This window comes from Pituophis catenifer, unplaced genomic scaffold, assembly GCF_029215685.1.
Source record: "Pituophis catenifer annectens isolate HBS135680 unplaced genomic scaffold, rPitCat1.0.hap2 SCAF_38, whole genome shotgun sequence".
Lineage (NCBI taxonomy): Eukaryota > Metazoa > Chordata > Lepidosauria > Squamata > Colubridae > Pituophis > Pituophis catenifer.
The window spans coordinates 182,482-204,962 of NW_027256918.1; the positions used below are offsets into that span (position 1 = coordinate 182,482).

At 45.2% G+C, this 22,481-nt stretch overlaps 1 protein-coding gene across 1 annotated transcript; it reads left to right on the forward strand.

Moving 5' to 3' along the window:
• The first annotated feature begins 1,173 nt into the window (after positions 1-1,173).
• On the forward strand, positions 1,174-20,582 carry LOC139326300 (splicing factor 3A subunit 1). The gene is made up of 17 exons (XM_070956462.1): positions 1,174-1,324; positions 2,506-2,621; positions 3,600-3,804; positions 4,897-5,154; positions 5,283-5,357; positions 6,174-6,324; positions 6,714-6,907; positions 7,106-7,223; positions 8,180-8,365; positions 10,803-10,924; positions 11,607-11,843; positions 12,495-12,705; positions 14,318-14,347; positions 16,578-16,732; positions 18,005-18,106; positions 19,283-19,354; positions 20,022-20,582. Exons 1-17 carry the CDS (start codon positions 1,262-1,264, stop codon positions 20,121-20,123), a joined length of 2,397 nt encoding a protein of 798 aa, XP_070812563.1. The 5' UTR covers positions 1,174-1,261; the 3' UTR covers positions 20,124-20,582.
• The last annotated feature ends 1,899 nt before the right edge of the window (positions 20,583-22,481 follow it).

The following is a 22,481-nucleotide window of genomic DNA, read 5'->3' on the forward strand; positions in this document are numbered from 1 at the left end:
TTTTTTTAAAAAATTATTATAAAATTCGTTTTATATCCGTTTGTTTTTAAAAAATTATTATAAAAAAATTATAAAAATTATTTTGTGCAGCGCCCCGAGTCCTTCGGGAGTTAGGGCGGTATAGAAATCTCTGTGGGGGCACCTACGATCTGGAACGAGCTCCCCCCGGAGATACGGAGGATTCCGGATCTGCGTACCTTCCGTCGCGCGCTTAAGACGTTTTTATTCCATCAAGCTGGCCTGACCTAAACTTTTTCCTCTTTTTAAATGGAATTTTAAATTTGGTTTTAATTTATTGGGGTTTTAAAATGTCTCAGCCAAATTTATTTAATTAGTTTTATCTCTATTTTAAATTTTGTATCTACATGTTTTATTTTATGGCTGTTCACCGCCCTGAGTCCTTCGGGAGTAGGGCGGTATACAAATTTAATAAAATGAAAATGAAATGAAATAATAAAATGAAATGAAATGAAATGAAATAATTTAAAAAAATTATTTTATAATTTAAAAAAATTATAAAAATTATTATTTAAAAAAAAAATGTTTGTTTGCCTTAAAAAAAATTTACTAAAGAAAACAGCTACAACAACCCTGCGAGGTGGGCTAGGGCAGAGAGAGAGAGAGAATTGAAGCCAAAGGCAGCCAGCTGGCATTCCCACTCTCCTGGCTTTCTAGCCTCTAACCACCTAAGCCAAACGGTCGACCCCTATGTTGTGAATTGAGCCAGAAAGCAAAAGGCACTCTGCCCATGCCCAGAGGCACTCTCCCCAATGCCGCAGAACAACACCCATCACCCCCAGCCCTGCCAGAGCAGCCCAGACTTATGGGTTCCTTGCCTCCCAGAGACCCCTCCCAAGGAAAAACTGGGGAGGGGGCCACGGGGGTGGGGGTAGGGGGGAGAAGGAAAGACCCACTTGCCGAATAAGCAGCCCCAGCCGCCGGCTCTCGCCAGGCGCCGCGCAGGCTTCCGCTGCCATGGCAACCGCGGGAAGCCTCCCTCCCCATCGGCGCACGCGCGGGCCCGAGGCCCCCGCCCCTTTGGAACGCTGGCTCCAAGGTCCTCCCCACCCCGCCCGTCTAAACAGCGCCGCTTCAGTGGGGTGCGCAGGCGCCGCTTCTTCTTATAGGCTCCGCCCTCTTCGCACTCCCTTTGTGCGCGCGCATTCTGGCTGCGGCCGCCATTTTAGAGCCGAGGTTTACAGAACCGTTTTTTGGTTTTTTTTGCGCGGAGCTTTCGGTAGCGCCACGGTGAAGGAGCGTCATGCCGGCCGGACCGGTGCAGGCGATGGCGCCCGCTCAACCAGCCCCTCCGGAGCCCAAGCAGGTACTTCGAGGCTTTCGTCTTCGGGAATGAGGACTCTCCCCCCCCCCCACTCCGTTGTCGCTCCGCGCTTGAGGCCTCTCAGAGGGGAGCGGGGGGGGGGGGCGCGCGAGGCTTTCTCCCAGAGTGCTTAGCGAGAGGCGCGGGGTGTGCTGGGAGTTGTAGTGAGGGAAGGGGCTGAACACAGCTCTTGCTGTAGCTCCGCCCTCCCATAGGTGGGGCTGCAAATCCCATGGTCCCCAGCCAGTTTGGGATAGGAAATGAAGCCAGGGGCCCATTAAAAGGGCAGGAAACCTAACCAGGATGCTTTAAAAATGTTTAAATTGAAAATATTTTTTTTAAAATTTCAAATTGAAAATATTTTTAAATTTCAGATTGAAAATATTTTTTAAATTTTAAATCGAAACTATCGCAAAATTATAAATCATCCAAAATATTTTTTAAATTTCAAATTGAAAATATTTTAAAATTTCAAATGGAAAATACTTTTTAAATTTTAAATCAAAAGTATCGCAAAATTTTAAATCCTCCAAAATATTTTTTAAATTTCAAATTGAAAATACTTTAAAATTTCAAATGGAAAATACTTTTTAAACTTTAAATCAAAAGTATCGCAAAATTTTAAATCATCCAAAATATTTTTTAAATTTCAAATTGAAAATATTTTAAAATTTCAAATGGAAAATATTTTTTTAAATTTTAAATCGAAACTATTGTAAAATTTTAAACCGAAAATATTGTAAAATTTTAAACCATCCAAAAATATTTTAATATTTTAAATCATCCAAAATATTTAAATATTTGCCCCAGCCCCCACCCCTACCCTTGGGATATCAGATCTGTGGTTGTTGCCCCTCTTGAACAGAAATATAGGTAGTCCTCGACTTACAACAGTTCATTTAGAAAGTTACAATGGCACTGAATTAGGTTTCTTGGGACCATTTTTCGCACTTAACGACAATTGCAGCATCCCTACTGTCACCTGATCAAAATTCAGATGCTTGGCAACTGACTTATATTTATGACGGTTGCAGTGTCATAAAGGGGTCACGTGATCCCTTTTTGCGACCTTCGGACAAGCGTAGTCAATGGGGAAGCCATTGACGACCGGGTTACACATTTAACAAATGCAATGATTTTGATTCTGAAAGCCTAAATGATGCCTTCTCGATGTCTCCATGCAGCCAGAAGATGAACCGCAGAAGGAAGAAACTACACCTGCCAAACCAGTTGTGGGAATTATATATCCGCCACCGGAGGTTAGGAATATCGTGGATAAGACAGCCAGCTTTGTGGCTAGGTGAGAAACCTTGGATGAAGCTCGTAAACTAAGTTCCGTTTGCGGCACACAAGCAGAGAGGCTTTGGGGCAGCCTCTGTCGGATTGAACTGGGCTTATTATTATTTATTAGATTTGTACGTCGCCCAACTCCCAACAATTCTGGATAGCTCAGGGTAAAAACAAAGGAAAAATACAATCACTAAAAAATGATAAGGATGACAAGAATCAGATTGCAAACGTTGAAACAATCTTACACTTGTGAAAGGCCTGGAAAAGCCAGGTCTTCAGAGCCCTACAAAACACCAGAACGGGGTCGGCAACTTTAAACACTCAAAGAGCCACAAAGGTTCTAACCGGAAGCCCCCTGTTCATTTCTAGAGCCGACCGGAAGTCCGGTTCCCCCACCATAAAGCTGCTCCTAGCGTAGCGTCCTTTTTTCCTGTTGACTGGAAATCTAGTTTCCCCACCATAGTTGTCTCCTAGCACGGCATCCTTTTTCCTCTACCTGTCCTAACCGAAAGCCCTATCAATTGTAGAGCTGACAGGCGACAGGGAGCCGCAGCAGAGAGATGAAAGAGCCACATGTGGCTCCAGAGCCGCGGGTAGCCGACCCCTGTACCAGAGAGATAGAGGCCATCCAGTTATCATGCACTAAAAACTCCCCAGTGGTACAAGTTGCTTTCTGATCGTGATCCCTTGAAATAATTTCTGATTTTGAACTCAGGCTGCCTTCCCTTAAGATAAGAATGTCTGATTAGGCACAGAAAAACTTTCTGATGCTATGCTGACTATTCCGGAAGTGTCTGGAAACTCTCCCATCTTGGATGCCGAGATGCAAACTTTTCAGGCTCAGAATAGTTCAGCAGTGATTTTGTGGCTTGGAATGTTTTGAATTTGACGTGTCTTGCTTTGAGAGAGATTCTGGGGTTTATGTCATGGTTTCTGAGCAACAGTTTGGTTTGGTTTGGTTTTGATTTCTCCTCTTACCATTTTCCAGAAACGGCCCGGAGTTTGAAGCTCGGATCCGCCAGAATGAAATAAACAACCCCAAATTTAATTTCCTGAACCCCAATGATCCTTACCATGCCTACTACCGCCACAAGGTCAATGAGTTCAAGGAAGGAAAGGCGCAGGAGCCCTCCGCGGCCATTCCGAAGGTTATGCAGGCCCAGCAAAGTGCTCAGCAGCAGCTTCCCCAAAAGGTAAAAATATCTCCTCTCTGGGCTTCATCTTTTTGTGCAGCTCCTTCCTCCCTTTGTGATTCTACACATAAGGCCAAGATTTAAAAAGTTTATAGCTTCTCTTGACTTTCTCATTTCCTGGGAAGATATTGCTAAAAATAAGCCAGAAATGGATGAACGTCCTTCGTCCAGCAATTTCTTTTCCTTATCCTTGAGAAATAGCTTGGCATCAAGCAGGGAGGGCACACTGCATATCCTGTCGGTGAAGAAATTCCAACTGGTGGGATCTTTGCCATTGCCCCCACCCTTTGGAACATGTTATCCTCGGAGGTGAGGCAAGGCTCCAGCCCTCTGGTTTCCCAGCAGAGTGTAAAAACCTGGTTCTGCCAATAAGCATGGGAGGCCTTAGAGCAGGACACAATTTTAGGGACGGCTGATGGGTTGAGATTTCTGCCTTGTCAACTTCTTAGCCTTTTGAATTTTTAACTTTGAATTCCGCTTCTACTTCGCAAGTTTTAACTTCATCGTTAACCCCACCATCGTCTGTTTGGAATGTTTGATTATGTCGCTGAAAACAACTCAGTCGCTTCTACAATGTAAACGTCAGGGTTCCAAGTAACACCTCCAACGAAAGAAGACTCCGAGGCTTGAAGGTCCTCAAAAGTTCTATTTTATTAGAGATGGCACATCTGGGAAAACCCAAATCTAAACCCTTCCAGGTTTTCCCCACCCAAAGGAAAGTCCAAGTTCCTGCCCAGCACCCACATGTCCATCACATGGTCCAATCAAAGCACCATCCTAACTGAGGATGCCTCCCAGTTCCAGCCCTCCATGTGCAGGGCAAGATGTCCTTGACTCCCTGAGAAAGGAATGTTATTTTGACTACATATCACCCCTGCTCCATACAATCTCCCCCCTCCCAGTTTCCCACAGCAGTAAATGTGACAGGCCTGAAGGCCCAAGGCCAAAGATGTCTTCCAGGCCTGACAGTAGAAACCGAGCAGCTTTCTTAGCAACTTAACCTTAACGAATAATCAATAATAAAATAAAAAAATTAAATAAAATGGGTGGAGTGGAGAGAATATCGGAGTTCTGTGCCTCTTTCCTCTGCAGGTCCAGGCCCAGGTGATTCAGGAAACGGTGATTCCCAAGGAGCCCCCACCAGAATTTGAGTTCATTGCAGACCCTCCCTCCATCTCGGCTTTTGACCTGGACGTGGTGAAATTGACCGCCCAATTCGTGGCTCGCAATGGCCGGCAGTTCCTGACCCAGCTGATGCAGAAGGAACAGAGGAACTATCAGTTCGACTTCCTGCGTCCGCAGCACAGCCTCTTCAATTACTTCACCAAACTGGTGGAACAGTACACCAAGGTGAAGATCATGCTCTTTGGACGCAAGGGGAGGGTTTACAAAGGTTGTTTTTCTACCCAAAAAAGTACTGGAGAAGTAGAATTGGTTTCCTGAGAAATCTTACATATTAAAAGGATGTGTTTTTACAGATCTTGATCCCACCAAAGGGCCTCATTATAAAATTGAAGAAGGAAGCTGAAAATCCAAAAGAAGTCTTAGATCAGGTGACTAAGGAATTTTTCTTCTTTCTTTCTTTCCTTCCTTCCTTCTTTTTTTCTATCTTTTTCTTTCTTTCCTTCTTTCCTTTCTTTCTCGTTTTTTCTCTCTTTCTTTTTTCTTTTTCTCTTTCTTTTTCTTTTTTCTTTTTCTTTTTCTTTCTCTCTTTTCTTTCTTTTCCTTTCTTTCTTTCTTTCTTTTCTTTCTTTCTTTCTTTTCTTTCTTTCTTTCTTTCTTTTCTTTTCTTTCTTTCTTTCTTTCTTTCTTTCTTTCTTTCTTTCTTTCTTTCTTTCCTTCTTTCTTGTATAATTTGCTTGTAATATTTAGATCCTTAAAATCTTCTGTCCCAGATAAGAACTTTAATCAGACTGGGTATTGTTTTCTAGTTGGGTGCAACATTCACGTGGGTTTCGGTGGGAAGGATTGAGTAAATCTGGATTTTGGTACAAAATGGGGGTGTTTGTGGACAGGGGCAGGGTTTCCCTCCCCCCCTCCCATTTTCTGATAATTTTTGGGGACGCTTGGAGTTTCTTTCTTTTTACCTATTTAAAATCTACCCTGCTGTTTCCATTATTTCTTGCCTCAAAATGCCAACAAATTGAAATACTCTTTTTATTTTCATTGTTTTTGACCAAGGGAGGGTTTGGCAAAAAAGCCCAGGCTGCCTCATGCTGACTTAGAAATATAATTCGGTCTCTTCCAAAGGATTCCTGAATTTAACGAAAAAGGGGAACTTTCCCAAATCCTGTAAAAAAGGAAGGTGGTTTTTCTATGGCCTCTCCTCATAAGGGCTCTCTGTTTCCCATTGTTGGTGTCGTCGGCAGGCGTGCTACAGAGTCGAGTGGGCCAAATTCCAGGAGCGTGAGCGGAAGAAGGAAGAGGAGGAGAAGGAGCGCGAGCGGGTGGCTTACGCCCAGATCGACTGGCACGATTTCGTGGTGGTGGAAACGGTGGATTTCCAGCCCTCGGAACAAGGTTCATTCCCTCATTGATTTCAAAAGCGTCATCTGTTTTTCCAGAGGCTCCGTGCAGCCAGGAACCACTACGGATATCAGGAAGGAGAAATCAGACATGAAGACTTCGGGATGTGGTCCTCCAGCATAGTTTCCCCCTTCGGTCCCAGCCGGCTTTTGAACAGGGAGGGGAATTGCAGAATAAATTAGGGTACCAAGATCATAGTTGATTCACAGCAGTCAAGCCCCCCTCCCCCCCGCTTTCCAAACCGAAGTTGATTAGCTTGCAAAGAAGATTTACTTTTAGATCCTGATTTGAATTATAATTCAAAGGTAGGCCGGACGTCTCCCTGTGATCCACTTCGTGACAATTAACAAGAATTTTTTTCCCACCCCTCCTTTCTCTTGAAGGAAATTTTCCTCCTCCAACCACTCCCGAGGAACTCGGGGCTCGCATCCTGATCCAGGAACGTTACGAGAAGTTTGGGGAGAGCGAAGAGGTGGAGATGGAGGTAGAATCGGACGACGAAGACGACAAGCAAGAGAAGGCGGACGAGGCTCCCTCCCAGCTGGACCAGGACACCCAAGTGCAGGACATGGACGAAGTGAGTGATGAAAACAGACCCCCATTGGGGGGGTCTGCAGTTTGATGGGTTCCTCCAAATCTCACACTTGGGTGGGTGGGAGGTGGTATGATCGGATTGAATGATCTTCAGGGCTTGGAAGTGGACAGGAGCAATTGGAGATTAATTACTGCCGTCTCACCCTCCTCTTCCTCCTCCTCTTTTTTTTAACACTTGAAGGGTTCTGATGACGACGATGACAGCCAGAAGGTCCCTCCACCTCCAGAAACTCCGATGCCCCCACCGCTGCCCCCTACTCCAGATCAAGTCATTGTCCGGAAAGATTATGATCCGAAAGGTAAGATGAAATCCAGAGCCTGTATCAGTGTCTCTTAACCTTGGCCACCTATATTGTCATTGTGTACATCATGTATAGACATCATTTGTGTCTATATTTTTCTTGACTGTACACCGCCTTGAGTCCTACGGGAGAAAGGTGGTATAGAAATATAATAAATAAATAAATAAATAAATGTATACAATGAAATTGGTTGCAACTCCCTACAGATGCAGACTAGTTTTTGCCCAGACTAGTTGTGATACCAGGAGCTCAAAACTGCATTGTCTACTTTTCCCATACCATAAAAACCTGAAATATTCCTGTTGGGGATCTTAACCAGAAGTTTATAGTAAAGACAATGTATATTTGAGTATTCATGTAATAACCGCAGCTAGAATTTGTATTTGCACAAAACTGGAAAAGCGAAGAGATCCCTACGGATGAGAATGTGATTAAGAAAATATTAGAATGTGCAGAAATGAATAGATTTAACATTTTCAATTCAAGGAAAGGAAGAATCAGATTACTGTAATATATGGGAGTTATTTTATCAATGGTTAGAGAATAAATATAAGAGTAAGGTATTGTAAAATCAGATAAGTTAAGAGAAATGTTAGGGTTATGTTATTTTATTATTATTACTATCTAGTATTAATATAAGAATGAATGTAAGCAATGAACATGGTGGTAAGTTGAATTGTTAAGACACAGAATTTTATACTCAGACGACACGCAGTTTAATGAAAGATGGAATGCTTGTATTAAAAGAAAATTTTAAAAAAATTAAAAAGAAATACAGCGTCTACGCACGCCGCCATCTTGAACGATATCTTTAAGATGAGTGGACTTCAACTCCCAGAATTCCCCAGGCAAGACTAACCTACCTGGAGAGGTTTATTTTGCACACTCTGATCTCCACAGCCGAGGGGGGAAAAAAAACCCTTGTTAACATGTGTCTTTTCTGCTCCCTCCAGCTTCCAAGCCTCTGCCCCCAACCCCAGCTCCAGACGAGTATCTGGTCTCCCCCATTACCGGGGAGAAAATCCCTGCCAGCAAAATGCAGGAACACATGCGGATTGGCCTTCTGGATCCCCGCTGGTTGGAACAAAGAGATCGCTCTCTCCGAGAAAAGCAGACGGATGACGAAGTGTATGCCCCAGGTGAGTCCAGCCAGGATCTCCTCGCTAGCTGTCACGTGCTCATTTAAATAGCAATTTGGATTCGATTAAAATGGAATACTGGTGAGTTAGATTACTCTGCAGCAGCTCAGAGCATTTGTAAATTTATTTCTAGCAAACCTGCCACCTGGGATATGTTGAACTTTTAAAAAGCGAAGAACCTTTTACAGGTAGTCTTCAATTTACGACTGTTTAGCAACCGTTCAGTTACTACAATGCTGGAAAAAATGGACTGACAATCAATCCTTATAGCCACAGCAATTGCACTTAGACTTATATACCGCTTCACAGTGCTTTCCAGCCCTCTCTAAGCGGTTTACAGAGTCGGCCTCTGGCCCCCAACAATCTGGCTCCTCATTTGACTGACCTCAGGAAAAGTCTACCTTGAGCCAGTCAGGATCGAACTGCCGGCAGTCGGCAGAGTTAGCCTGCCATTCTGCATTCTAACCACTGTGCCACAGTTATACTTGCAACTGTCACAGCATCTCTGCGGCCACATCATCAAAATTCAGCATGCATTTACAAAGGATGCAGCATCCCAGGGTTGCTGGGGACCCCTTCCTTGTCCTATTTTCCTCCCCAACGACAACCACCTTGTGAGTTAGGCGGAGAGAAAGTGACTGGCCCAAGGTTGTCCTGCTGGTTTTCATAGCCAAGGCGGGACTTGAACTCACAAACTCTGGCTTCCGAGCAAGAACGGTGCCCTCTGGAATGAGATCCTAAGATCTGGATTTTTCCTGCCCTGGTGGCATTTAGGAAGGCTTTAAAAGACCCAGAATGGACTCCTGTTAAGAGATAATTGATATATATTTTTTTTGTTCTTGCGTTGATGTTGTGTGCTATTGTGTTATTTCTGTAATTTTATGTTTAATCTACCGTGTTTCCCCGAAAACAAGACCCTGTCTAATATTTTTTTGAACCCTGAAATAAGCGCTTGGCCTTATTGCCATGCGCTCAAAAGCCTGATTGGGTTTACTATAAGGGGATGTTTTATTTTGGGGAAAACAGGGTGTCTGTCTGTCTGTCCGTCCGTCCGTCCGTCCATCCATCCATCCATCCATCCATCTATCATCCATATCTGTCTGTCTGTCTATCTATCAATCTATCAATCTATCTTTCTATCATCCATCTACCCTGTTTCCTCCAAAATAAAACACCCCCTGATAATAAGCCCAATCGGGCTTTTGAGCGCATGGCAATAAGGCCAAGTGCTTATTTCAGGGTTCAAAAAAATATAAGACGGGGTCTTATTTTTGGGGAAACAAGGTAGATAGATAGATAAATAGATAGATAGATAGATGGATGGATGGATGGATGGATGGATGGATGGATGGATGGATGGACGGACAGATAGATATGGATGATAGATAGATAGATGGATGGATGGATGGATGGATAGATAGATAGATACCATAGATGATAGATAGATAGATAGATAGATAGATAGATAGATAGATAGATAGATAGATAGATAGATAGACAGACACACAGATATGGATGATAGATAGATAGATGGATGGATGGATGGATGGATGGATGGATGGATGGATGGATGGATGGATGGATGGACGGACAGACAGATAGATATGGATGATAGATAGATAGATAGATGGATGGATGGATGGATGGATAGATAGATAGATACCATAGATAGATAGATAGATAGATAGATAGATAGATAGATAGATAGATAGATAGATAGATAGATAGATAGATAGATAGATAGACAGACAGACAGACAGACAGACAGACAGACAGACAGACAGACAGACAGACAGACACACAGATATGGATGATAGATGGATGGATGGATGGATGGATGGATGGATGGATGGATGGACGGACAGACAGACAGATATGGATGATAGATAGATAGATAGATAGATAGATGGATGGATGGATGGATGGATGGATAGATAGATACCATAGATGATAGATAGATAGATAGATAGATAGATAGATAGATAGATAGATAGATAGATACATAGATAGATAGATAGATAGATACATAGATAGATAGACAGACAGACAGACAGACAGACAGACAGATATGGATGATAGATAGATGGATGGATGGATGGATGGATGGATGGATGGATGGATGGATAGATAGATAGATAGATAGATACCATGTTTCCCCAAAAACAAGACCCTGTCTTATATTTTTTTGAACCCTGAAATAAGCGCTTGGCCTTATTGCCATGCGCTCAAAAGCCCGATTGGGCTTATTATCAGGGGATGCCTTATTCTGGGGGGAAACGGGTTATGTTATCAATAATGTTTTTTTAGGCTAGGTTGCCTTAATGAATCTCATTATAAATAAATAAATTTTTCTGGGAGTTGGGGAACATCCGAGGGTCTTCAAATTGTGTCCCATCTTGAAAAAAAATGAAACCTTTCCTTATTCGTGTCCATTTAGGCCTGGATATCGAAAGCAGCTTGAAGCAGCTGGCTGAGCGCCGTACGGATATTTTTGGCGTGGAAGAAACGGCTATCGGCAAGAAAATTGGTGAAGAAGAGATCCAGAAGCCTGAAGAAAAGGTATGTCCCTGGCAGGGCAGCCAAGAGAAGCTCTTCCCTTCCACACCTGGCCTGTCGTTAGCTTGCAACCAGAGGTCCCAAAGGTGCTTTTTCAAGAGGCAACTGGGCTTTTCTGGTTTTTCTTTGCAGACGTTTCCCTTCTCATCCGAGAAGCTTCTTCATCTCTTGACGGGATGGTGGGGAATGGAAGGATTTACACTCAGTATAAATATATATGGGGCCAAATCTATATATATATTTTTAACTGTATTTTAATATTTGTATTTGATGTTTTTATTTGGCTGTTCACCGCCCTGAGTCCTCAGGGAGAAGGACGGTATACAAATTCAAAATAAAATAAAATAAAAAATAAAATAAAATATATATAGAATGAGTGGTGCAGTGGCCTAGAGGTGAAGCTCTCACCTCACAATCAGGACACTGTGAATTCGATCCTAGGTAGAGGTGGATAATTTCTCTCTCTGGGCACAGTGAGAATTTATCTGCTGAACAAAACTCCGTACTGGTGACAGGAAGGGCATCTGGCCAGTAAAACTCTCTGCTAGCTCCATTCAGTTGCCCAGATTCCACCCTGCAAGGAATGATAGGGTTGTTCAATGAAGACGATAATGATGATTATAAATATATACAGAATATATATATACTGACCGAGCTTGACCCTTGTTCCACGGTGGTGTTTCAGGTGACTTGGGACGGCCACTCGGGCAGCATGGCGAGGACCCAACAGGCAGCCCAGGCCAACATAACCCTGCAAGAGCAGATTGAGGCGATCCACAAGGCCAAAGGGCTGGTGCCAGAAGACGACACCAAGGAGAAAATCGGGCCAAGCAAACCCAACGAGATGCCTCCGCCTCTGTCCTCGGCCCCCAACATCCCGAGCGGTGCTCCGCCCATTGCCTCCGTGCCCCGCCCTCCCTCGGTAAGCCCTGTTCCCTGAGAACCTTCCCTCCTTAGTCCTCCTCGCCTGCTGTAGACACAGGTAGTCCTCGACTTAACAACAGTTCATTTAGTGACGGTTCGCAGTTACAGCATCATTGAAAAAAGGGACTTGTCATCGGTTTTCACACGACTACAGTCATGTGAACAAGATTCAGAAGCTTGGCAGTTGACTCCTTATTTATGACATTCTCAATGTCCGGGAGTCACGCGATCCCAGAAGCCAGATTCACTTAACAACCGGGTTATTTAGCAACTGCAATGGCTTATTTTTATTTTATCAATCACTGGCTTATTAACTTTTTATCAACCGTGGCAAGAAAAGTCTTAAAATGGAGCCAAACCCGCTTAACAAAACGTCTCACTGAGCGACCCAAATTTTGGGCTCAATTGCGGTCGTAAGTCGAGTACTACTTGTACCGACTTCATCTCGGCAGTCAAAATGTTTGAAGGATTAGGTTTATATCCTGCTTTCTTGTGTAAGTCTTCCCTCGTTCTATTTTCCCCACAACTTCTGGGTGGAGGGCTCGTCCAATTTGACCCAGCCTCTGCTCCAAAGTCAAATTAGAAATACCCTCGTTTCTGGTCTGGTCCCTTTCACACAGCTCCCCCTTGACACTGGTTTGCCTTCCAGATGCCCCCTCCAATTCGCACCACCGTCGTCAGCGCAGTTCCGGTCATGCCTCGCCCGCCGATGACTTCCGTGGTCCGTTTGCCACCAGGTTCCGTCATCGCCGCTCCAATGCCCCCAATCATCCACGCCCCCCGGATTAATGTTGTGCCGATGCCGCCCTCAGCTCCGCCTATTATGGCCCCGCGGCCTCCGCCCATGATTGTACCCACAGGTCAGTGCTCCTCTTCCTAGCCGTCACTGTAGGAGACACGGAAGGTCCTTAGAATCCAAGGTCTCTCAGGACTTCCCTGGAGGTGCATCCTTCCCAACGCTCACAGCTCCTCCCGCCGTGCCCTTAACAACAGCATTAAATGTCGCTTTTTAAAGAAAGCTGAGGCTCAACCATTACGTTACAAAATTCCATGTAAGATTTTTTTTTTTTTGCTGTTAAAATAGAAAATGTTAAGCGCTGAAAGTAAAATATTCTTCATCCTGAAGGAGGCCAACATTCGCCTACTGGCTACTTTCAAGCAAAATATTAAGCGTAAGCTGTTGTGACTTCGGTTTCCTGAGTCATTAAAACACCCGAATAGTCCCCAAAACCTCTTTTATTGCAACAGCTGTGAATTACGTTCATTCACAGCTGAGTCCCAATTAGTTGCAAAAAGTCCTTCGGGATAATCACCAACCTTTATCTCCCTTGCCACGCTGTCTAAGACCTACTTGGCAAAGCCACACGGAGTCCAGAATCAAACAGAGATGCTGACTGGGAACAGAATTAACAATCTTGCTTTCCTGCAAAGGGCCCACGTGCCTTTGCTTCTCTTTTAAGCCTTATGGGAGGGGCTAATCATCTCCAGGCCTTACTCCCGAGTCGTCCCTTTTGCTTTAACTGTTCGCGCCTTCTGGCACCTCTGTGTATGCGCACACTAGGAACAGGCTCCTCCTGTTCCTCTGCCTCGCTGAGGTCCGACTCTGGAGACTCCGGAGGCAGCACATACCTCCCAGATGGCCCTGGCCCCATCTCTGCCTCCGACGCAGAGCCTTATCCGAGCCTTCCCCAGACTCCAGGACTGGCCCATGTTCCTCCCCAGCCTCCTTACTGTCCAACTCTGGTGCCAGCTCCGCAGGCTGCTGGCGGACCACAACATAAGCCAGGCTCAAACCACATTCTGGCTTGATAGGCTATGCATTGTGTTTTTAAATGGTAGAGATGCACAAACCTAGCCAATTGTGATTACTATCGGCAAATAGGTAATTAAAAACAAAACCGAACTACTTTAGTATTTATATTCAGATATTGTTCGGTCACCTTCTGTTCCTTTAGAGGCGATGCTGTAATGAATGTTTGCTCTCTCCCTAAATTGCTTTCTTGGCAACTTCGGGTTGCTTTTATAAAGAACTGTATTCAGGCAACAAGTCATTTTTGTACATCGTTCTTTTATCCAAAGCGTAGAAAGAGATGATGGGCAAAGACAGAATTTGCCAACCTTGGTCTCAGCAGACCTTGTTTTGCAAAAAAAAAAAAATGAGCACACCTTGTCATTCTTATCCAGTCCACCATCCTAATTCTCTTTCTTATTCCTTTTTCTTTGGGTGGAGGGGGGGACTGGGAATGTTCCATTGGTATGGAAGAATGTACACTACCCACCCTAATCGTTAGAATTCAGTTAAATAAATGCATATATACTGTTTGGCAGCATCCTTGTGCAGGGTAAATTAACGGACTGGGATTTGCATTTCAGGTTGAAACACGAAAAAAGCTAAGCCAGCTCTCTCTGATGATCATAGGCCGCAGTTGAGCTAAGCTGTTTGACTAATGATATTTAATTGTTACAATATAGGCTACAGACAGGGACCGGTCGGCAGTCCAGGTAACTTCTTAAATGTCACTGTGATCTCAGCTAATCGCTAACCTTTTCAAGTTGAGCTCTGATCTGCATGCATTCACTTCTTCTTGTCTGTCCGGAGTGGGGAACCCTGGCAAGTCCTCACTGATGTCTGTCTGTCTGTCTGTCTGTCAGTACTTCTGACCCTGTAGATTCCTTGGCCTGATTGTTGCTGCTCTTCTAAGGTGTTGTGTGGTTGCATGTTGAGTTGGGTGCCGGAGTTCCACCTTGTGAGGGAGCCAGAGGCTTCCTACAACAGAGGGATCCATCGTAGAGGACATGCCAAATAATAAATACATAAAACTCACTGGGCTGCATTGCATTGCTGTAATTGTTGTGCAGCTGTTAAGTTTGGCTTGTCAAGGACACAAGTAGGAAAGTGCGCTGTTTGGTTTAAAAAAAAAAAGTGAAGATCGCAACCACAATAATGTGCCACAGTGGCCAAAAAGGGATGTGTTCAGATTGAAGCCGAAGAGCTCTATGAGATGCGAAGGCTTCGAATTCCCGCTTTGAGCAAGGAATTGGATTTATTTGCATTTAATGGATTTAATTACCGTGTTTTTTGGAGTATAAGATGCACTTTTTCCCCCGCTAAAAGAGGCTGAAAATTTGGGCGCGTCTTATACTCCAAATGTAGCCCCGCCCACCTGCCGTCCCCCACCCTTTGGCCTCTGCCTCCCAGCAATTTGCTTCGTTGCAGCAAAAAGCCTGTTTCAGCTTCAGCACAGCCTGATTAGCACAAGCAGCTGATTGTCAGTTGGATCGGCCTCCCGACCATCAGCTGTTGCAGGGATCACCTATTGCCGCCTCCACGTGCCCCGTTTTCGGCCTCCGCGCGCCCCATTTTCAGCCCATTCCGATCAACAATCAGCTGCTTGTGCTAATCAGGCTGTGCTGAAACTGAAACAAACAGGCTGTTTGCTGCCAGGAGGCAAATTGCTGGGAGGCAGAGGTAGAGGCAGATTTTTTTTTTTCCTTGTTTTCCTCCCCAGGTAAGGTGCGTCTTATAGTCCCGACCGTCTTATACTCTGAAAAATACGGTCCTTTAAAATGATCTCTGTCCCCTCTTAAGAGTTTAGGACAGGTAGATATCTCGGCAGCGTAGGTTGCAAAGAGCTGATCAGCGCATCCTCTCGCTGGACACGCCACACAGGAAGTGCAGGAGGGCATCACCCTTTCGTGACAAAGATATCTCATGGAGGCTTAGAGGCTTATTTAACCTTCATGTTTCTCCTGCAAAACCCACGTTTTTTATTGAGAGGGACTGAAGTTTAGGCTCCTGGCTGTCCAGTTGCCTCATTGCAGCAAACAGCCAGTTTCAGCTTCAGCTCAGCCTGATTAGCAGAAGCAGCTGATTGTTGGTTGGATCGGCCTCCCGACCATCAGCTGTTTCAGGCTGCCATTGCCAATTGCCACCTCCACGTGCCCCATTTTTGGCCTCCGCGCGCCCCATTTTCCAGCCATTCCGATCAACAATCAGCTGCTTGTGCTAATCAGGCTGTGCTGAAACTGAAACAGGCTGTTTCCTGGCCGAAGAAAGTCCCAAGTTGTCTTTTGGAAAAAAAAAACACCTGTGGGACAACTATGACCTGGATGGCTGAGAATCTCCCTAGACTTTTGGCCGATGGGGTGTCTGGCTTGTGGGGTGTTTGGGGAAGAGAAGAGTGCCCGGCTTCCCTTGAGCTTTCAGCTGAACTGACCTGATTTTTAACACAGCTTTTTTTTCTTTTTTCTTTTGTTTTTTCTTCTTTTGCTTTGGAGTTACGACCGGTTACTTTCCTCTTTCTCCTCCTATTCTTGTGTCTTCTCCTCCTTCAAAGCAGCGGGTGTCCGATGGGTCTCGCCTTCGAAGAGCCGCCGTGGTTATTCCTGCGGCTAGGAAGCGCCTCTGGGCCCCTGCATCGTTGCATGCAGCAAAAGCAGCCCGGCATTTGCCAAATTCAGTCGCCCCTCTCCGACGAAGAAGCGGGGCGCTTAACATCGGCGTCTCGATGACTGCTTTTTTGCAAGAAGCCATTGACTCGGGCAAAGGAAGGTCCCGACTGTTAATTCTTGACTCTGGCGTGGAAATAACATTTTGACGCCGTCTTCGGCACCTGCTGCTTGAGGAAGTTGTACAGCCCTGTTTCTCCTCGCTCCCCCACTCCCACCCCCACCGCCTTCCGAATATCACTTTTGCAGTTTTCTTACCAAAGCGGCGTTTCTGTTATTTCAGCCTTTGTTCCAGCCCCACCTGTAGCACCTGTCTCGGCTCCATCCCCCGTGTCTCAGGTTCACCCTCCACCCCCCATGGACGATGAGCCGGCTTCCAAGAAACTCAAGTCCGAAGAAAGCCTGATGCCAGAGGAAGAGTTTCTACGCAGAAACAAGGTGCGGAGTTCTGCTTTGGATGGGACCTTGTAGGTCATCTAGTCCAACCCCCCTCACCCAAGCATTGGGCATCTCCGAGGACGCTTTGATTAAAGATTAACAAAGTGGGAAGGGACCTTGTAGGTTATCTAGTCCAACCCCCTGCCCAAGCAGGAGACCCGACACCATTTCTGTCCAGTCTCTTCTCGAAAGCCTCCAGTGATGAAGCTCGGAATGACTCTTGGAAAGCCGCCTCTCTCTGACCAGAGGGAAAATTTGGCCAGCAGGCTAAAAAAAAAAGCACCTTCATGTGGAAGATTTGGGCCGGGCTGATCTTACTGTATGCCTTTAAAGGCATACGGTGCTTGTATGCCTTTCATGCCATACAGGCACTCCTCGGCTTGTGACCAAAATGGAGCCCGAAATGTCCATAGCTAAAGCGAGACAGTTAAGAGCACTTTGTCCCATCTTACGACCTTGCTTGCCACAGCTGTTAAGTGAATTAACAGTTAAGTTTGGAGCACGGTTGTTGAGTCCATCTGGCTTCGTTTGCCAGAAGGTCACAAAATAGGGATTACATCTCTCTTCCCTCCTCCCTGTCCCTCTTCTCAAGTGTGTCAGCGCTGAAGTCTCAAAATGGCCTCAGTCAGGCCAGCTTCCGGGTTGACATCCAGGTTTCTTAAACGGGCCAAGCTTCAGAAACTCCTTTAGAAGTTCTATTCAGTTAGTCCTAGACTTATTGTCAGCACTTCAAGCTGCATTTACTCTAGTGCTGACATAAGAAGGAGGAGCGGAGGCGTCTGGAAAGGGACGTTTGACTTTTCACCTGCTTATTTTCCCTGGAGATAATATCCCCTAGGAGACGGGATGGGAGGGGGGAAATTCCTTTGAGCTGGAGCAGTAGATTAGGGGTAGAGTGACTTGGAAGATGGCCAGTGAGTGCAGAGGAGTGGGGAACGGAAAGGGAGGGTTTTGGGTCTGGAAGTCAGTGTTGGCTGCGATGGAGTCGGAGTTAGAATGTCGTGCTTAATAAATGGGAGTTTTTCATCAAAGACTTTGTTTGAAATGCAATTTATTTGAGACGACCTCGAAACCTGACACTTATGACTTTTAACCGAGCCCACAATTTTGGTCATAAGTCGAGACAGTCATCAGTGGAATTTTTACAGAGTGGAACAGCCCAGAAAGGGCAGTCATTACATTTAAAACTCAAATTTCAATCATTTTTTTCTTAATTATAAAATAATTATTATTTATTATACAATAAAATAATTCTCATCTCTGCTCCACCAGGGTCCAGTCACCGTCAAAGTCCAAGTCCCCAACATGCAGGACAAAACGGAATGGAAGCTGAGTGGCCAAGTCCTGGTCTTCACTCTCCCGCTCTCCGACCAGGTAGGTAGATTGGCCGCCATCGTACAGGTAGAGCGACCAGTTCCTTTGAGGGCCATTCAAAGTTACGACGTCAGAAATGCTTGGGCTCAATTGTGTCCATAAGTGGAGGGATTCTGAGAGTTGTGGTCCCTACTCTTGCAAATAGCACAAAAACACTCTGACCTGGACGATCACGGGTTTCTTAAATAAACCTGATTATTTCTGGCCCCAGCTCGATCCCGAGTCCTGGAGAAGCCCCAAACTGACGTAACTTCCGAATGGCCACAAAATGAATGGTTTATAAGTCAAGGAGTTCCTGTGTTTGAAACACAGTCACGCTCATCTGGATGTTTCTTTTTTTTTTAAATTTATTGGTCCCCCGCCCCAGATTTACCCACATCTGGCCATATCTTATCTTACACAATTCATCAAACTCAAATGCATTTTACTCAATTACAGTTTTTGCCCAAATCTTTTTTTTCCCCTTTTCTTTTATCATGTCTCAATATTTCTATGCTTGCTTACATAAACAACATCTTCATTTGCCCTTAAATTCTAATGATTGCTATTTATTCACATTTGTTCTCTTTTATTCTTTAAACAATTCATTCTTTATATTTGTTCGGGGTTGCCTTTCTTCCATTTCGTCTTCTTTATTCTACAGCAATCTTTCTCCTCCAACCTACCACCTCTTCTCTTTTCTTTCCTCCTTACTTTCTCTTCCCCTCCTCCTCTTCTCCTCCGTACTTCCCCTTCCTTTCTTCTCTCTTCCTCCCTCTCTTACCCTCACATCTGGGTGTTTCTTAACTGCCCATCATGGCAGAATACCATGAAGAGCCTTGGTAGTACAGGGGTTTAAGGCACCCTGTTATTAAGCTGGTTATTAAGACCAGCTGCCTGCAATTACTGCAGGTTCGAATCTCGCCAAGGCTCAAGGTTGACTCAGCCTTCCATCCTTTCTAAGGTAGGTAAATTGAGGACCCAGTTGTGGGGGCAATAAGCTGACTTTGTATAAATATACAAAAGGATGAAGGCTATTGCTTAGCGCATTGTAAGCCGCCCTGAGTCTTATAAATCAGGGCGGCATATAAATCAAATTAAAAAAAAAAAAAAAAAGAATACTGGGGGCTTTTTTGATCCTTCCCTGATGCTGCACCACGTTCTCCTAAAGAGGGGCCTGTCTTCTTCGGCCCGCAGGTTTCTGTTATCAAGGTGAAGATTCACGAGGCCACCGGCATGCCTGCTGGGAAACAGAAGCTCCAGTACGAGGTGAGTCATCCTCCAGCCTTGGAAATGGAACCCTCCGGCTTCCTCGGATGCCGTAATTCAACTGTAGGTCCTCCTTTTCTTCTTTACTCCAGCCCAGGGGTGGGCTTCCAAAATTTGGCCTAGTCAGCCACCTGCACCATGGGAAGGGTGGCGTTTTTGCCCTCCCCAGGCTCCGGAGGCTTTTCTCGAGCCTCTGGGATGGCGAGAACAGCCTCCCCAGGCTCCGAACTTAAGGTAGGCCTGTTTTTAACCCTCCCCGAGTCTCCATGCGTGCCCTGCATTTACCTGCATCTAAAATAGGCCAGGTGGGGACTCCTGGGAGGGGTAGGGCGGGGCCAGCCAGGGGTGGGATTTGGGGGTTCTCTGAACTGCACAGAATCTGCCGAACCCCCAGCAGCCCACCCCCGCATGTTGCCGTAGACTTCCCAACACAGAATCGCTTATAAATGAACTTTTTTTCCCCCCCTTGCTTCCTCTTCAACTTGCTTCTCAGCTTGAATTACTTTCCGTTCCTGGATGTGAATGCCAACTCCAAATCTGGCACAGCACCACACCAGCCTCCTCACCGTCTGAATTAGCTACCAGCCGCACAGGCCGCTGACGGGCCACAACAAGCCATCACTGCTCTAGTCTTTGGTCTTGAAACTTGTGGTCTTGTGTCTTTCAGGGCATCTTCATCAAAGATTCCAACTCCTTGGCTTACTACAACATGAGCAGCGGTTCGGTGATCCACCTGGCTCTCAAAGAGAGAGGGGGCAGGAAGAAGTGAGCGCCCGCCTCCGGCGTGATGTCCAGCCAGCTGCCTGACTTCGCCACCTAAGTTTCAGCTGTTGTGTGTCTTCTTCGGGCTGTTTTCTTGGCCCTGTGCGTTTGTTTGGTAATCCAGAGTCTAGAGGAAATTGACCCTTACCTATCCCGTCGTCGTGAAGATTTGTGCTAATCCCGCGTTACTTTTCAGCAGCTCGTGACGTATTTGTAGTAGGTCTTGTGTTGTTCCAGCAAGTGCTTGGTTTAATTCCTCATGGGGGTCTTTCCCCCTACTGGCTGGACCCTCGCAGGGTCTGCCTTTTAATGTAACCTTGTGTCTAAGATTAGATGGGTGGGATCTGCTTTGGTTCAGAATCTTTTACCTGCTGGGTGAACCAATTCGTTTAATTTTTCTAGGGACAAGCAAGTTTCGGTAGGTTAATAAAAATCTTTTTCTTTTTTTTTTGATTTCCCACCTGAACCTTGTGAGATCTCCTTGATTGACAGTACACAGCTACTCTTTGGTCTCCTGAGCGTTTGACAGTGTGCAAATAACATCCACTCCAGGGGTGAAATCCAGCAGGTTCTGACGAACCGGTAGCGGAAATTTTGAGCAGTTCGGAGAACCGGCAAATGCCACCTCTGGCTGGCCCCCAGAGTGGGGTGGGAATGGAGATTTTGCAATATCCTTCCCCCAGGAGTGGGGTGGGAATGGGGATTTTGCAGTATCCTTCCCCCCAGGAGCGGGGAGGGAATGGAGATTTTGCAATATCCTTCCCCCAGCAGTGGGGAGGGAATGATGATTTTGCAGTATCCTTGCCCTGGAGTGGGGAGGGAATGGAGATTTTGCAATATCCTTCCTCTAGGAGTGGGGTGGGAATGGAGATTTTGTAGTATCCTTCCCCTGGAGTGGGGAGGGAATGGGGATTTTGTAGTATCCTTCCCCTGGAGTGGGGAGGGAATGGGGATTTTGCAGTATCCTTCCCCCAGGAGCGGGGAGGGAATGGAGATTTTGTAGTATCCTTCCTCCAGGAGTGGGGAAGGAATGGGGATTTTGCAGTACCCTTCCCCCTGGAGTGGGGTGGGAATGGAGATTTTGCCGTATCCTTCCCCTGGCACACCCACCAAGCCACGCCCAAAGAACCGGTAGTAAAAAAAAAAATTGAATTGCACCACTGATCCACGCTATTTGTGCTTCCCTGCTCAGAATATTTTCCAGAATAATGGCACGCGTGCCGGAAACCACTTGTTTCGTTGCATTGTAGAACAAAAACTTTTATTACACTATGTTAAACCAGCTCTTAAGCAACATATAGACAACACTATCACACTCGATACATTAACATGTAGGAAAGACCACCCGGACCCCCTCAAGCAAGAATGTACACATTTCATTTCCCCCCTGTTTACTTCCGTTCTGTAAAAATATATTTCTATAACACGGGTATCAAGAATAGAATACATTAAAAACAGTCGTGGTGCCCTGAAAAACATAACAAACTTATTAAAAGTTCTACTTGAAGAGTTATTTGCTCCGTTAGGCTAAAAATGTCTTAAAAGATATTTAGTCCACTATTTTTATTTATTTTATTTATTTTATTTTTAGTCCACTATTTTGTTTACGTCTTATCACTTATCCCCGCTTGGGGGGGGTCCGAAAGCCCTACTAAGCAGGTATATACAAAAAGGATGAAGGCTTTTGCTTAACGCATTGTAAGCCGCCCTGAGTCTCCGGAGAAGGGCGGCATATAAATCGAACCAATAAATAAATAAATAATAAATAAATAAATAAACACTGCTTGGGGGGGGCTGAAAGCCCTACTAAGCAGGTATATACAAAAGTATGGAGGCTATTGCTTAACGCATTGTAGGCCGCCCTGAGTCTACGGAGAAGGGCGGCATATAAATCGAACCAATAAATAAATAAATAAATAATAAATAAATAAATAAAATAAACAAACAAACACTGCTTGGGGGGGCCAAAAGCCCTACTAAGCAGGTATATACAAAAAGTATGGAGGCTATTGCTTAACACATTGTAAGCCGCCCTGAGTCTCCGGAGAAGGGCGGCATATCAATCGAACTAATAAATAAATAAATAAAATCACGCTGGGGCATCCCATTAAATAATTGAATTGTATATTCTGGTCCCCGTAAGATCCTTTGGGGATCCGCACCCCGCTGGCAGACGTAACTTTCAGGACTTCGTCCTTAGCTATAGCTTAGCTCCTGAAGAAGCCTGGTAGCATTTTTATTCAATGTTTTATAATGATCCCCTTACTAAACAGCCGATGCTTTTTAATAAAAGCTGGAAAAAGTTACTTTCTGGAGTTCTGGCAGTTCCTAGGATGCCAACCCAGCCCGGACCACCAGAGGGCGC